Raw genomic sequence first — 16,559 nt, 5'->3', positions numbered from 1 at the left:
TCGTTATGAAAGAATGAAACACTCAAACAATGACATGAAACACATGACACATTACAGAATACACTGAGTAAATGACTCTCGACTAAATAAGACTTAACGTGGTTACACATCATCTGATACACACAGGAACCCGCTAACAACTTCTCAAAATATGAGCAAATTCACTGTCCTTTTAACCAAATTCAAGCAGGAAGTCACCCCCAACCTGAATTAACATTCCGTAGCACTTTGCTAGTAAAAACAACAGACAGGAAGAACACATCCAGATTCTAATCAACTCAATTTAAATAAGAGAAGCCCACCTCTGTGTCGCTCCTCTTCGAACTACCCGCCGTCCGACGAACAGAATAACACCGTTTCTCTGTAATAATAAATCCATAGCACTTACAGTACAATGAAACATATCAAAATTCATAGCTATTTATGAACTCTTGAAACAATTCAAAATACGACAATTGAATTCACATTTAATGTTGTCAGTGACCCCAGGACTTCCGTGGGAACATCTCATCCCAGAGACTGCAACGGAGTGAGATGGAAATGTACATCCATCCATCCAGACAATGCCATATTGAATCAACACGTCACCTATCTCTGCCAACAGGGCTCTCTGTGTCAGTGACCTGTTCCAGCAGTCCCAGCTGAAATGGAATGACCTGAGGAGAAAGGGGGATACCTAGTCAGTTGCATAACTGAATACATTCAACTGAAATATGTCTTCCGCATTTAACCCAACCCCTCTGAATCAGACAGGTGTGGGGGGGCTGCCATAATCAACATCCACGTCTTCGGTGCCCAGTGGGTTAACTGCCTTGCTCAGGGGCAGAACGACCGATTTTTACCTTGTCAGCTTGGGGATTCGATCCAGCAATCTTTTGGTTACTGGCCCAACGCTCTAACCCCTAGGCTACCTAGAAGGCTAGGCTTCCTGAAACCTGTGCTTGTTCTGCCAAATTGTAACACATTACCAAATTGTAACACATTGATGTGAGCTCATCTGCGTTCATGTGCCGAATACAACAGGTGTAGACGAGCTCATACCAGCACTCAGTCAAGCACTGTAGCATTCATTCCAGGTGGAAACTTCCTGCACTCACTGGAAACTTTTGACATTTTTCAAGATAAGATCACGATCAGCAAGTTTTTGCAATGTAGTAAAATCATTAGGGGCTGTCTTGTTTTAGGCCCTTTTGGAACGAGGCGTCATGGACGGCTTGACCTAGTTTGTATGATAGCATGACTACACAACTAACGATGGTACCGTATTTTCCTTGTCAGGAGGGCGAGCCCATCGGTAGCAGCATCCTCCAGCTGGTGGTCACAGACAGAGACACCCCTCAGAATGGACCTCCCTTCACTTTCCACATCGTGTCTGGGAACGAGGACCGCCACTTCCACGTGGACCAGGGAGGTCTGTTGTCCATCTCTGCCCCTCTGAAGAAGAAGATCAAGCCACAGCACCTACTGAAAATACAGGTAACGAATGTTCCTGTAATAAAACGGATCCCTGCATGCAAAACATATTTACCTGGTTGTAATCTGTTTGTCTGACGTCTATACGTGCCCACTGGTTATTTGGGATGTGGAAATGGAGTATAACTTTATACCTACATAGTACTAGCAGATACTGATTCATGCCCTTACCTCAGGTGACAGACAGTGGACACCCTCCTCTCTCCTCCATCTGCGTGGTGAAGATCAACGTCACTGAGCAGAGCAAGTACCCTCCTTCTGTGATGCCCCTGGAAGTCTTCATCACCACCACAGGAGACACTTTCTCCAACCGAGTCATAGGCAAGCTCCATGCCTCCGACCAGGACCTGCACGACATCCTAAACTACAAGCTGGTCTCGGAGTCTCCTGATGGGGGAGACCCAGGGCCGAGCTCAGGCCCCTCTGGAGGCCTCTCCAGGTTCTCTGTGGATCTGGTGGATGGGAAGATCTGGGCCGATGAAGACCTGAAACCTGGTCTCTACTCCCTCAATGTCAGCGTCTCCGATGGGAAGTTCAGCGTGTGGGCTGGGGTGAAGGTCCATGTGTGGAAACCCACCCAGCAGGCACTGGACGCTGGGCTCACTCTGCAGCTGGCTGGGCTTTCCCCGGAGGAGTTCCTGGGGGACCACTGGAGAGGCCTCCAGAGGAGCCTCAGCACAGCCCTGGATATAACCAGGCAAGACCTCCACCTGGTGAGCCTACAGCAGCAACCCAACTCCCTGGTCCTGGAGGTTCTGCTGCTATGGAGGCCGCATGGTGGAACTGTAGAACCGTTACCAACCAACCGGCTGGCAGGGATCATCGCTGACATAGAAGACTCATTGGGACTGAGTGTTCTCAAGGTGCATCATAATGGGTGTGTAGGGGCTGAATGCCCTCCTAGAGGATGCAGGAACTCAGTCCAGATGAGAGGGGAGAGGCTGAGCCATTACGCCACAGCCAGGGCCGGCTTCATCACCCCACAACACACCTGGGAAAGTGTCTGCCCCTGCAACGGTAGGTGTAACTGAGGTGGTTTGGTAGCTAGACAAGGTTACTTATCAAGCTTGTATGAGACGTGCCTGAGACGTGAAGAATTGCAGAATTAGCTCGCTAAGTCAATGCCTAGGCTTTGGATTACTTGGCTAACGCGTACTTTGAGCACACAGTAGACCTGGGATTGAACCCTATCAGTCAAATAGTCTCCTACCTCTCTATGATCACAGTAGGAGCCTGAAGTCACCCCCTTCATGATCTAACTCACTTCACATTCCTATGGGGATTAGCTGGGTGCAGCTGAGAGCTAGGGGCCTTCAGGATAGTGATTATCTGCTTGTTGTGGGTCTTCTTAGTTACTGTTGTCCGCCTGGCAGACATATTTAGTGGAGGTATTCCGTTGAGGTTATCACCTCTTTAGTTAGCCTGTTTTGGCTAAACCCAAAGCCTCAACAAACCAAATATCGCTAGGAAAGCGATGTGGAAGATCTGAGGCTGAAACAAAATACATGAGGGGATTTAAACAAATATTTGTATTTTTATTTGTATGAACTTTGAACGATTCCTACATGAAAGTCTGTTTGATCAAGCATATTTCATTATGAGAACACATTTGAGTGACTATTCCTAATTTGACGGACAGATAGTCATCCAAAATGTGTGTTTTTAAATATTAGTCCTACATGTTAATTAGACGTGTTCTTGATGAACTCATACAAATTGCATTTAACATTTCCCACTGTTTTTCCAACTTCAGAGTCTGCTGTGAGTTTTGACGGGAAGGGCTATCTGAAATACCTGTATCTGGAGGAGGAGGAGAATCAGAACTTCTGCCTCTCTCTTCGCATCAAGACCTTCCAGCAACAAGGCGTTATCATGGATACCAATGCAACTAACTGGGGGAGTTTGAAGGTATTGTAAAGCTCACATGCATTCAGTACTATCAGAGATGAAAAAAACACACGTCCTTATTTGCTTTTGCAGTCTCTCGTAGCTCATTCAATCAGTTCACTTTGATTTACAGCCCATTGTACATCAGTGCTTTACGGTATCATGTATTGCACTACATTATTATCAGAGATCATAAAATCAACACATTCCTTTCCCTTGGCAGTCCCCCCTGTACTGTAGCAGACATTCTAAATGCCTGATTGCATATCAGAGGGCTGTGTTTATACGGAAGAGAACATTTCAGTGTGGATTCCAGGCTCAATCATAGTAGTCTCTTATCATATTATTCCCTCTGCTGGCTTTGTCTGTGTCGGTTGATCAATGGGACTTTTAACTGATTCAACCACGTTGTGGTGAGGACTGTCTCCATCTTCATGTCCCCGTTTCCATCAGTTCTTTCATAGCCTGGTCCCAGATCTGTGTGCTGCCTTGACAAACTCAATACCCTGCGTTTAAATAAAAAAAGGACCAGACACTTGTGGAATTGAAATGTAGTTCAAGACTTAACCTCTACGGGATCTGTGTCCCCTTCACCCGCGGGACAGTTGAGCTAATGTAGGCTAATGCGATTAGCATGAGGTTGGAAGTAACAAGAACATTTCCCAGGACAGACATATCTGATATTGTCAGAAAGCTTAAATTCTTGTTAATCTAACCGCACTGTCCAATTTACAGTAGCTATTACAGTGAAAGAACACCATGCTATTGTTTGAGAAGAGTGCACAGTTATGAACTTGAAAATGTATTAATAAACCAATTAGGCATATTTGGGCTGTCTCGATACAAAATTTTGAACCAAAATCGTTCATTGGATCAGTCTAAAACATTGCACATACACTGCTGCCATCTAGTGGACAAAATCTAAATTGCGCCTGGGCTAGACTAATACACTATGGCCTTTCTCTTGCATTTCAAAGATGATGGTACAAAAAAATATACCAAAAAACACAATTTTTTCTTTGTATTATCTTTTACCTGATCTAATGTGTTGTCACGGTTGTCGAATGGAGAAGCGGACCAAAGTGCAGCGTGTCTGTCGTTCCACATTTTATTTGCACTGTGAAACTATGCAATACATAAATAAACTGAATGACAAAAACAACAAACTGTGACGCAGAGGTGAAACATACACTGACTCAAACATACACTGATTTTGGGAGATCATCCCAAACAAAACCAACATAGAAATACAAAACTAGAACATGAACATAGAAATAGAAAACATAGAAAAACACCCCCTGTCACACCCTGACCTACTCTACCATAGAAAATAACATCTTACTATGGTCAGGACGTGACATGTGTTATATTCTCCCACATTCGTTTCAAATTTCCACAAACTCCACAGTGTTTCCTGCTTCAGGTCCTGAGCTACAGGCAGTTAGATTTAGGTATGTCATTTTAGACAAAACATTTTTTAACGGGGCGGATCCTTGGTTTATGAGTTGACAAGAAATCCCAAAAACAGATTTGGTACGTAGGATAATTGTTGCTGGGTTTGGAATGTTGAGCTAGATTGGGCTTAGTGCTGACGTAGGTTAACCACATAAAGTTTAAAGGGAATATTAAATGATTGTATATTTTGATGAGATAGATAAAGAGTCCTCAGATGAAACTTCTTGACCTGCACTGGAAATACACGCATGCAACACATCTCCCAATGGATTTCTCTCCATTTGTGTGACATTGAATACACGTAATAGATTGAATATTCAATTTGTTCACGCTTGAAACATAAAAAGTAGTATTCACTTTTTCCATTCTTAGTCCTACCTCTGGGTTTTAAATTCGGCACATGAGTCCCTTTTATTGTAAGAAAATTGCTTCAAATGGAATTGAAAACATCCAAGAGTTGACTTTTCTTTTTAGTTTCTCTCCTCCCCCTTTACTTCACAGCGGCTTCGTCAGAAGATATTACACCATTGATGTGTTTCCTTTGAGAGTTAGGCTTCGCCGCAACAAATTCTTATCAATTCCCAAATCTCATCAGTATTCTGACCCAAAAGAAAAACGGGAGAAGCAGTCACATCCATCCTTTAGAAACTTCTGGAATGGAAATTCAGTTTAGGACCTACTCACTGATCACCAGCTAAATGTTTTTCATGTATTCCTCATCTTTTAACTAAATGACCTTTTGAAGTAGAAATGATTTAGCCCATTTGAACAAAAGCGCTCCGTGACAAGCCTGTGGAGAAAGAAGAAAAGGTGACTTGTCGGTTAAAACCACTGTAGCCTTTAACAGCTTAGCTCTATTATTATCAAGGAGAAGCATGCTAGAAAGACACTGTAAAGAAGCAGATAGTCTTTAATCCTACTAGTCACAGTGGCTGTACAGGACACCTTCTGATCATAAACATCTCCCGCGGGGAGCTAGCCCACCTCCAGGGCCCATAGGGCTCCGGTAAAAAGTAGTGCACTACCCCATAGGGCCCTGGTAAAAAGTAGTGCACTACCCCATAGGGCCCTGGTAAAAAGTAGTGCACTACCCCATAGGGCCCTGGTAAAAAGTAGTGCACTACCCCATAGGGACCTGGTAAAAGGTAGTGTACTACCCCATAGGGCTCCGGTCAAAAGTAGTGCACTACCCCATAGGGCCCTGGTAAAAGGTAGTGTACTACCCCATAGGGTCCTGGTAAAAAGTAGTGCACTAAATAGGAAATAGGGTTCCATTTGGGACGCAGGTGGTATACACACTGAACACAGTAATTCGATTTTTCATTAACTGGAGTTGATTCACGTCAGGTCCGTCTGGTAGAGTCTGTACGTCAGGTCCGTCTGGTAGAGTCTGTACGTCAGGTCCGTCTGGGAGAGTCTGTACGTCAGGTCCGTCTGGTAGAGTCTGTACGTCAGGCAGTCTGAGCTGTTGGAAGTATCGTACCTCCTCTCACCAAAACAAAACAGAGGGAAGTGGATCCTTTTATTCCCACGTTAGCTCCATACTGAAGCATCAGCTGAATCAATTTATTCACTAACGGCAGGTACGATGTTTAACTTTCATGCCGTGTAGATTTACATCATGGTAAACAAGTTTAATTTGTATCGTTTAGCGTAAACTGTAGTGTGTTTATTTAAATATATATATTTAATCTTTATTTAACTAAGCAAGTCAGTTAAGAACACATTCTTAGACCAGATAGTGAGAGGTATATTTCACATTAAGATCTGTCCTGTGTGGCTTTGGGTTGGTACCAGAGTTGGGTAAAATACATATGTGAAATGACTTTCAAATACTTTGCTGCGATTTTTTTTCCCCGGTAGGCCAACAACTGAACCAATGGAAAAGTCACAAAAGCAAAGCTAACTCTGAGCTAAATCAAGCACTTCTCAAATACTCTCTAATATAGGTACAGTATAACTGTTTGACATAGCTTATGTATTTGACTCAGGACAGGCCTGCTTGGTACAGGGTTACATTAGCGTGGTGAGTCACTCAATACTGTAGCAGCATCAGCGGGGTGTGACATTTGATGGTGTTTGACACTACCGTACAATCCACTTGCTCAAGTAGAGGACATTTCATTGCTGGTGTCACGTCCTGACCAGTAGAGGGAGTATTTGTATTATATATTTGGTCAGGACGTGGCAGAGGGGTATTTGTTTCATATGGTTGGGGTTGTGTGTATTATTAAAGGGGTGTTTGGTTTATGTAGTCTGGGGTTTGAGTATATGTTCTAGTGTTGGTTTTCTATGGTTTTCTAGTCTGTCTATTTCTGTGTGGTTTGTGTTGCTCCCGATCAGGAACAGCTGTACGTCGTTGTTCCTGATTGGGAGTCATATATTAGATGCTTGTTTTCACCTGGCGATTTTGTGGGTAGTTGTCTTTAGCACTGCTGTTGTGAGCATAGCCTGTTAAACTGTCCTTTGTCGTTCTTCGTTTTGTTATTTTTTTCCATGCTCTCTGTGTTTAATAAATATTCAAGATGAGCATCCACATTCCTGCTGCGTTTTGGTCATCTCTACCCAACGACACACGTGACAGCTGGGATAAGTTCTTTCCTCTTCTGGCGCACAGCTTCAGGATAGTCCTCTTTAACTAAGATGTACGTTCCTCTCAAATTCTTGTCTCTTTCCAGAACAGCTATCTTACAGAACTGATGTCCTCTCTCAATGACTTACAGATTGCTCTCATCTTGCTGTTCTCCTGTTTAAACTCATCGAGCTGACCCTGGGAGAACTGCGAACTGTTCTTCAGGTCCTGGACCTCTCTGGTCAGACTGTCCATTTATTAGTTGAATCCACCAGTATTTGGACACAACACTTGAAGCTATTTTCTTGTTGTAACAACTGTTTGTAGAACTCTTTTTGTTAGTTTGAAAGATCCTTTATCTGTGATAGACACCACTGTCCTCAATGGTATTCCCACCGTCTTTGTTATGGTAGCAACGTAGGCTATGCTGTTACTCCTCGCAGTTCCAGACAGGGCAGGTCGCAGGCCAGACAGAAACAGCAACAAACAGCAGGGATTCAAAGTCACACTCAAGAGACAATCTGTGGTACTAGCCTCAAGGGCTCTGGGCTGTGTAGAAGTTGCTAAGGAAACCTGGCTAGCTTGATAGCTAGCTAGAAGCTAGGCTAGCATCTGTGCCAACGAGGGAACAATGAGCTACTTCTCTGGAGTGAAATAGACCTATTGTTCCTTGTAATACAGTGATCTTCCCACACCTTAATGTGATATATATTGACAATGTTTTTTTGACAATGCTTGCCACCAGAACTCTTGGAGATAATGTTATATATTGATTTAAAAAATGACAATGCATGCAACCGGAACTGTTGGAGATAATGTTGGGTTGGAACAGCTGAGATGGTGATAATGTCATGTTGGAATAAGCTGAGATGGTGATAATGTCATGTTGGAATAAGCTGCGATGGTGATAATGTTGGGTTGGAACAGCTGAGATGGTGATAATGTCGGGTTGGAACGGCTGAGATGGGGATAATGTCGGGTTGGATGATGCCGTGGATGGTCTTGATGTTTGAAATGACCTAACGAGCTGCCTGTCTTAAACTACAGGTCAATAAAAAATGCAACCACTAAAATCAAATGTGGTGTTCCACAGGGATCGAGTCTTGGTCCTCTATTGCCAGTTTATACTAATGATCTGCCAAATGTATCAAACTACAATTAAAAATTGGATGTAATAAATGTATCACTAGTCACTTTATGCAATGCCATTTTATAATGTTTACATACCCTACATTTCTCATATATATATATATATATATATATACTGCTCAAAAAAATATAAAGGGAACACTTAAACAACACAATGTAACTCCAAGTCAATCACACTTCTGTGAAATCAAACTGTTCACTTAGGAAGCAACACTGATTGACAATACATTTCACATGCTGTTGTGCAAATGGAATAGACAACAGGTGGAAATTATAGGCAATTAGCAAGACACCCCCAATAAAGGAGTGGTTCTGCAGGTGGTGACCACAGACCACTTCTCAGTTCCTATGCTTCCTGGCTGATGTTTTGGTCACTTTTGAATGCTGGCGGTGCTTTCACTCTAGTGGTAGCATGAGACGGAGTCTACAACCCACACAAGTGGCTCAGGTAGTGCAGCTCATCCAGGATGGCACATCAATGCGAGCTGTGGCAAGAAGGTTTGCTGTGTCTGTCAGCGTAGTGTCCAGAGCATGGAGGCGCTACCAGGAGACAGGCCAGTACATCAGGAGACGTGGAGGAGGCCGTAGGAGGGCAACAACCCAGCAGCAGGACCGCTACCTCCGCCTTTGTGCAAAGAGGAGCAGGAGGATCACTGCCAGAGCCCTGCAAAATGATCTCCAGCAGGCCACAAATGTGCATGTGTCTGCTCAAACGGTCAGAAACAGAGTCCATGAGGGTGGTATGAGGCCCGACGTCCACAGGTGGGGGTTGTGCTTACAGCCCAACACCGTGCAGGACGTTTGGCATTTGCCAGAGAACACCAAGATTGGCAAATTCGCCACTGGCGCCCTGTGCTCTTCACAGATGAAAGCAGGTTCACACTGAGCACGTGACAGAGTCTGGAGACGCCGTGGAGAATGTTCTGCTGCCTGCAACATCCTCCAGCATGACCGGTTTGGCGGTGGGTCAGTCATGGTGTGGGGTGGCATTTCTTTGGTGAGCCGCACAGCCCTCCATGTGCTCGCCAGAGGTAGCCTGACTGCCATTAGGTACCGAGATGAGATCCTCAGACCCCTTGTGAGACCATATGCTGGTGCGGTTGGCCCTGGGTTCCTCCTAATGCAAGACAATGCTAGACCTCATGTGGCTGGAGTGTGTCAGCAGTTCCTGCAAGAGGAAAGCATTGATGCTATGGACTGGCCCGCCCGTTCCCCAGACCTGAATCCAATTGAGCACATCTGGGACATCATGTCTCGCTCCATCCACCAACGCCACGTTGCACCACAGACTGTCCAGGAGTTGGCGGATGCTTTAGTCCAGGTCTGGGAGGAGATCCCTCAGGAGACCATCCGCCACCTCATCAGGAGCATGCCCAGACGTTGTAGGGAGGTCATATAGGCACGTGGAGGCCACACACACACACTACTGAGCCTCATTTTGACTTGTTTTAAGGACATTACATCAAAGTTGGATCAGCCTGTAGTGTGGTTTTCCACTTTAATTTTGAGTGTGACTCCAAATCCAGACCTCCATGGGTTGATAAATTGGATTTCCATTGATTTTTTTTGTGTGTGATTTTGTCAGCACATTCAACTATGTAAAGAAAAAAGTATTTAAGATTATTTCATTCATTCAGATCTAGGATGTGTTATTTTAGTCTTCCCTTTATTTTTTTGAGCAGTGTATATATACTGTACTCTATATCATCTACTGCATCTTACCTATGCCACACGGCCATCGCTCATCCATATATTTATATGTACATATTCTTATTCATTCCTTTGTTGTTGTGAAATTGTTAGATTACTTGTTAGATATTACTCGGAACTAGAAGCACAAGCATTTCGCTACACTTGCATTAACATCTGCTAAACACGTGTATGTGACGAATATAAATTGATTTGGTTTGATTTGATTGATGTGTTTTGTTCTCTACCACTGTCTCTATTTCAGACTGGTGGGGACTCTGAGGAATAAAAGTTTACCAACAATGAACACTGTTATATTATCTTTCACAGCTGATGGACAGTTTTATCAGTGTGTATATAAGCAGAGTTCTACAATCTTCCACAGCTGATGGGCAGGAATTTTGATATTTTGTATTTTATAAGGATCTTCATTCGCTGTTCCAAAAGCAGCAGCAACTCTTGCTGGGGTTCACACAAAAGTTGATGTTCATGTAAAATATATACTGTCTTAGGTGTGTCCACAGTGTTAGGATGAGCAGTGTTCTGTACGTTTGTGCTTATGTTTTCTCTTCTGTTGTCTTCCACAGCTGATGGGTGGAGAGTTGAGGTTCATGTACCTCTGTGGCAACACACTCCCGGGTTCCCTGCATGTCCACGCAGCCCCAGTAGTATCAGACGGGCGGTGGCACCACGTTCTTCTGGAGGTCAACGGTACCATCCTCAGACTCACCCTGGACCACAGTCACTCAGCTCAGCTCGTCCTCTCTAAACCCTGCCATCTGATGCAGCCCCATGGGGCTCTGATTCTCGCTGGCCCCCCTGGTCCTGGTTCTTCTCCCACCACCACCACCTCTACAGAGACCCAGACCAGGGCCCAGACCCAGGCACATGGCTTGGTGGGCTGCCTGGAGGCTATGGAGCTGAATGGGGAGCCCATCAGGACAGAAGAGAATAAGGAGTGGAATGGGCCTGGGAGGAGGAGGGTGTTTGGGGTCTACCAGTGCTGTGTCAACCAGATCAGGACGAACAGCTGTGACAGTAACCCCTGTCTGAATGGAGGAATCTGTGAGCAGGAATCAAATGGAGGTCAGTTTCTTAACCTTGGCATACTGTATCACTCCCCAATAGTGTCAACCTCTACAAACAACACAAATAGCATACTGTAAGCCTCTACCCACAACATTCAAGGTAGCAACAAAGCCTACAGGTTTAGAGAAAACCTCACTGCTGTTTATGGATATAAGTTCAGAGATGTAACTATACTTATGGCATATTGTCTAGTATCCCTTCAACAACATCTGATTTTTCCATCTACGAGGGTGGACATTCAATAACCAATATGAAAATAGAATGTTGAACAAACTAGTGTTGAAACAGATTGGAGGAGTCATCTAGTCTATAAAATATTATCATAATTGTTCTACAAGGAAGTTGAAACTAGTGTAGTGAGGTGCAAACTGAATAACCAGACCTCAGAAAAACTGGATGGAACCAAACTGTCTTTACAAAACTCTCTACCCTATATTCCACTTTTTGAAATAGTTTGTATCCTATCCTTCATTACCATCCCTCTGCTGTTACTGAGAGAGTAAGAGAACTGTCATGGTGTTCTAGAACATAGGCTGATCTCTCTTCCTGTTTATATGTTGGTTTACCCTCCAGGGTTCACCTGCAGCTGTCCAGAGTCCTTCCATGGCCCCCGCTGTGAGCTGGACAGCAATCCCTGTGCCTCCCAGCCCTGTGCCCACGGTGGGGTGTGTGTGCCAAAGAGTCAAGGTTACATCTGCAACTGCCAACTGAATATGGCTGGAAGCAGGTATGTCTATCTCTCACATAGCTGTCCCTCCCTCCCATCCCGGCAGCCTCGGTATAAACACATTGTTAGTTTTCCCCCCACACTTTGCTCCGATGACGTCAAGAAATCAACTTCATTTACAATGGAATTAGTGTTCACATGTCTAGGACAAAAAGACCCGTACACTATTATGCTTCTAATACCACATTTTTATTAAATGACAAATAGTGTTCACGTTTCTCTCATCTTTAAGACCTCTCCACCTACCAAGTAGTACAGTTGTTCTGATTCTTTTTGATTAGTCATGGAAAATGTTACCCACGGTATGCTCCTAGTCTTATTGGCTCAGGGGATGATTAAGCCGAATTCTGTTTGTCCTCTTTCCTTCCTTGGAAATGGAACTAAAAGTGAAATGCCTAATTTTCGTTCTCTGCAAGATAATGGACAATAAAGTATTCATCTTCTTTAGGTGTCAGAGCCTAATTGACAGATGCTCTCCCAACCCGTGTCAAGGAGGGTATGACTGTACCTTCTCTGGGGGCTCCATCCACTGCAACGCTCTGCCCCAGGTATTGTACCATGCTAAACTACAGTACCCATAATGCTCTGTGTAACATATCTGGTTTTAGTAGGTGTAGGGTGAAGTTGCCCTAGAACAGGGGTGTCAAACTCTGCAGGTTTTTCCTTTCAATTAAGACTAAGCTAACCAGGTGCAGGGAGTTCCTTACTAATTAGTGACCTTAATTCATCAACCAAGTGCAAGGGAGGAGCAAAAACACAGACACTCGGGCCTTCCATGGAATGAGTTTGACACCTGAGCCCTAGACGCTGATTTTGGGTCAGTTCGGCATTTTACCAGTAATGGTAAGGTTAGAATCCGGGGAGCGGGAGCTGATCCTAGATCTGTACCTAGAGGAAACTTCAGCCCTGGAGTGTTTTAGTAAAGCCAGGGCCGGCTCCAGGCATAAACAACGGAAGTGGACGCTTAGGGCCCCAGGGTCATTAGGGGGCCTACAACACATATATAAAGTCGGGTCTCAAACTTTTTGTTGAGAGTTAGAATAGTACGACACAAATTTGGTTGTGCATCAGCAGTTTTTCTCTTGTTATGTCAATCACTGACAGTCTCAACTAGCCATGTCAGCTAACAATTTTTAGATTGGTAAGTTAGTCTAGCCAGTTACTTGTAGTCATAAATACCAACAGGGCACGTGCCCAGTGGCCCTGACCTCCAGGGGGGCCCAATTGATTTTGTTAGTCACTCAGATATCGGGCTGGCCCGGCCTTAACTAAATCTAACCAAATGGTGTCCCATCTTTCCATCAATACAGCTGTCCGCCGGGCTGGGCTACATCGAGATCGTGGAGATCTGCGCCAGCTTGACAGGGGTTTTCTTCCTGGTCGGTGTTTTCGTCTGCGTCCGCAAACGCTATGTCCAACAGAAGAAGAAGCCTGTCTGTGTTCAGAACTCCAACGGTTACTTCCAACCCAGTCTGGCCAAATCCATGATGGCCAACACTCCAGAGGTCAGCCCAATGGAGATGAGCACGCTGATGGGTTCTGGTAATGACCTGGATAACAGTCCCTTCAGATCTCTGAAGCCTCGCAGCCAGATGGACCTGGGGCTGGGGTCCCAGGTAAGCCTAAGGGCCGGGAAGCAGAAGCCACAGGGGCCTGTGGTGTGCAGTGTGGCCCCCAACCTCCCTCCTACACCTTCATCCATCTCTGACAATGAGTCCATCAGGAAACACCACTGGGATCAGGACTATGAAGGTGAGTTCATTGAATAATTGGAGTAGATGATAGCTGTCTGAGTTTTTACATTTATTGATGACTGTGGTAGTAGTTTACCCGACATGCCGTGGCGGTCTTCACTTTATCCAAAAATAAGTGACAGCATTTAATTGACTTGACAGATGAGACACCTAAAAGGACAAGTGTCTGAAGGGGAATGATCTGGAGGATATAACAAAACATTATTCATATTATACTCCTTCTCACTTTGTCCTTTAGATCAAAACAATGCAGGTTACTCATCCATACATGAATGTAATCATTATCAGTTGTGATACATACAGAGCGTGTGGCTGTGAGCGATAGTCTGGTCAGGCAGGCAATTCCTGCAGAGGATAAGTTACTAAGGTGTCGATTTTGAATAGGTTTTTCCATCACTCAGAGGTTAGAATACTTTACCTACTGTTTAACGAGGTTAAGGACTTTTATAACGAAAGGACACTTTTAACATTGGTGTGAAAATCCATCTGAAAACAATGGCGTTTATACTGAAGGACTATAGTGAATGATAATGTATTACTCTCTTCTCCCTGCCGTTCAGTCTACCCTGCTGATCCTGACTATTACGGTCGACCCAACCCTTCGGTCCAAGAGTACCCCCAGGTCCAGGAGTTTCCCCAGTTCGACATTGTGGAGGATACCTACGGCTCTGTGACCGCATCAATAGACTCACGTAGAAACTCTCGCTTCAGCGGATTCCCGTTTCCCCTGGAGCGTTGTGACCGCCGCGCTCCCTTACCCCCCTGTTACAGTAACCAGAACCTGGATGACTTCCTGGGGCCTGACGGTCTTCCCTTACCCAGCTCTCAGTGCCCCAACGAGTACACTGCCATCAGTTACTATCCGACGCAACATGCACACAGCATGGACAATGTGTCGCCAGGCTACCGGCGCCTCAGCATGCGCCTCAGCGTTGCCATGCCGTCCTATGCTGAGTGTAACTCTCCTCCTCCTCCCCCTGCACCACAACAGGCTGGGCATGCAGGACGGAACTCTCGCTGCTACAACGGCTCTGACATGGTGGGGAGCGACTATGGAAGCTGTGAGGAGGTCATGTTCTAGAATGTTTTAATGTTCTAGTCTAGAACCCAGTGAAACTGAGAGTTGCAGATACAGTGCTCCCTAACAGAGTTCTCTAAGGGAGAGACTGCAATGTTCTATGAAAGATTTGAGTCTTGAACATTCTATGATGTGAATTAATTACATTCTCTCCAGTCAATTCTTAGAATGTCTCCATAGAATGTGATTCTAAGTGGGCTTGACATTCGGTAGAGTAAATGAAAGAGTCCCTCACATTTTCTTCCTCAGGGTTAAGCATTATTACAGGATGTTTATCTGAAACTATTACAACAAGGTCTCGCAAACAAAGATGTGCTGTACTAAAACGCTGCAGCAATATCAAACGCCCACTCATCTAGACCACTCTCTGAGGGAGAGAGACTGGCTTTGTATAAAACCCAATTCCTAGAAAGAATGAATATGTCTACGTGTCATGCAGAAAATAGCTACATTTCATACAATAATAACCATATAACCAAAAAGATATTGCATACAGTAATATGTATGACCTCACCATTCAGTACAGTATGTTTGTAGTCATATGGATTGCGTCTCAAATGGCACCCTGTTCCCTATAGGCCCTGGTCAAAAGGAGGGCACTACATAGGGAATAGGGTACGATTTGAGACGTAGTCATAAGTGACAAAATAATGAAGGGGACTGGATCCTAACAGCAAGAAGAAATCCATAATTCATGAATAAATGGATCATAAATATTACGTGTTTGTCATAAAACAGATTGTCTTTTCAATATAAGTTTTATCACTGATATTGCCAATTGTGTAAATAGTGCATAGTGTGAAAGTATTCTTTGAGTTTGATACCCCCCCCCCAAAAAAAATATCGGAGTTGTAATTCGTATTTTGAGTCCGAACACGTCAATGTGGTATCTAATCTGGAAAACCAGGGAATTATGGGAAAATTACTGAATTCAAAGTTATCATGATATCCCAAAGTGTTTATATGTGCTGTGTATGTGTGTGCTAGTCCCATGAGTTCACATGAATGTGTTTTTGTGTGTATTATTTTTGTATCAATGTGGGCTGTATGAACCCCATGTTTTGAAGTTGTTTCTCTGTGAGAGATTTTAAGTCGTAGTATTGGCAATTTGTTTTCAACACTGTAAAGATGCCATGAATAAAATATGATCTATTATTAAAAGTATGTTGTCAGTATTTATTTGAACACTTGTATGTGCTGATGCTGTTGGATTGACATATATAAATGGCTATAACATGTACATGCAATACCAGCAGTGACCACAAGGAGACACAATGTGATGTTTCATCAACTTCCCTTATTACCAACGTAAAATTCTACAATTATCATATTCGTAGAATAAAACTCCCTTCTCATTCACACATGTATAAATTTACAAAACAATTTCCCTTTGTGAAGAGCAGAGGTTTACCAACATTAAGCCTACTCAGAGTAACAGCTCCATGGTAATGTCACTCTCTAGGAAAATGCATGACATCATTTAGATAGTTGACTGAGGATTGAGAAGTCTCCATGTTCTGTACAAGGGACGGGGGCCTCATAAGTCTGTGGATCCTGGCTATTAAACTAATGGATGTACATAACGAGGAAAAGGGTCAGGAGGCAGAGGTGAGGAGGCGGCGCGGGGGGCAGAGAGAGGGAGATGTGTACTACCCGGGCAGTGAATGAGTTGTGAGTCAGCTACAA

General features: G+C 44.2%; 1 protein-coding gene across 1 annotated transcript in view; it reads left to right on the top strand.

Annotated features, from left to right (window-relative positions):
- Nucleotides 1–16,034, top strand: part of LOC106604189 (protocadherin Fat 2) — a 77,954-nt gene extending 61,920 nt beyond the window's left edge. Inside the window, exons 21-28 of the mRNA XM_014198621.3 lie at nt 1,279–1,476; nt 1,650–2,490; nt 3,227–3,381; nt 10,813–11,311; nt 11,888–12,041; nt 12,490–12,589; nt 13,352–13,793; nt 14,356–16,034. Of these exons, the coding sequence (XP_014054096.3) occupies nt 1,279–1,476; nt 1,650–2,490; nt 3,227–3,381; nt 10,813–11,311; nt 11,888–12,041; nt 12,490–12,589; nt 13,352–13,793; nt 14,356–14,876 (2,910 nt within the window). The 3' untranslated portion in view covers nt 14,877–16,034. The remainder of the gene's footprint in view (nt 1–1,278; nt 1,477–1,649; nt 2,491–3,226; nt 3,382–10,812; nt 11,312–11,887; nt 12,042–12,489; nt 12,590–13,351; nt 13,794–14,355) is intronic.
- The last annotated feature ends 525 nt before the right edge of the window (nt 16,035–16,559 follow it).

This window comes from Salmo salar, chromosome 05 (assembly GCF_965601325.2).
Source record: "Salmo salar chromosome 05, fSalSal1, whole genome shotgun sequence".
Lineage (NCBI taxonomy): Eukaryota > Metazoa > Chordata > Actinopteri > Salmoniformes > Salmonidae > Salmo > Salmo salar.
Note: the sequence above shows the minus strand (reverse complement) of the source record. Positions and strands in the feature narration are given on the sequence as shown.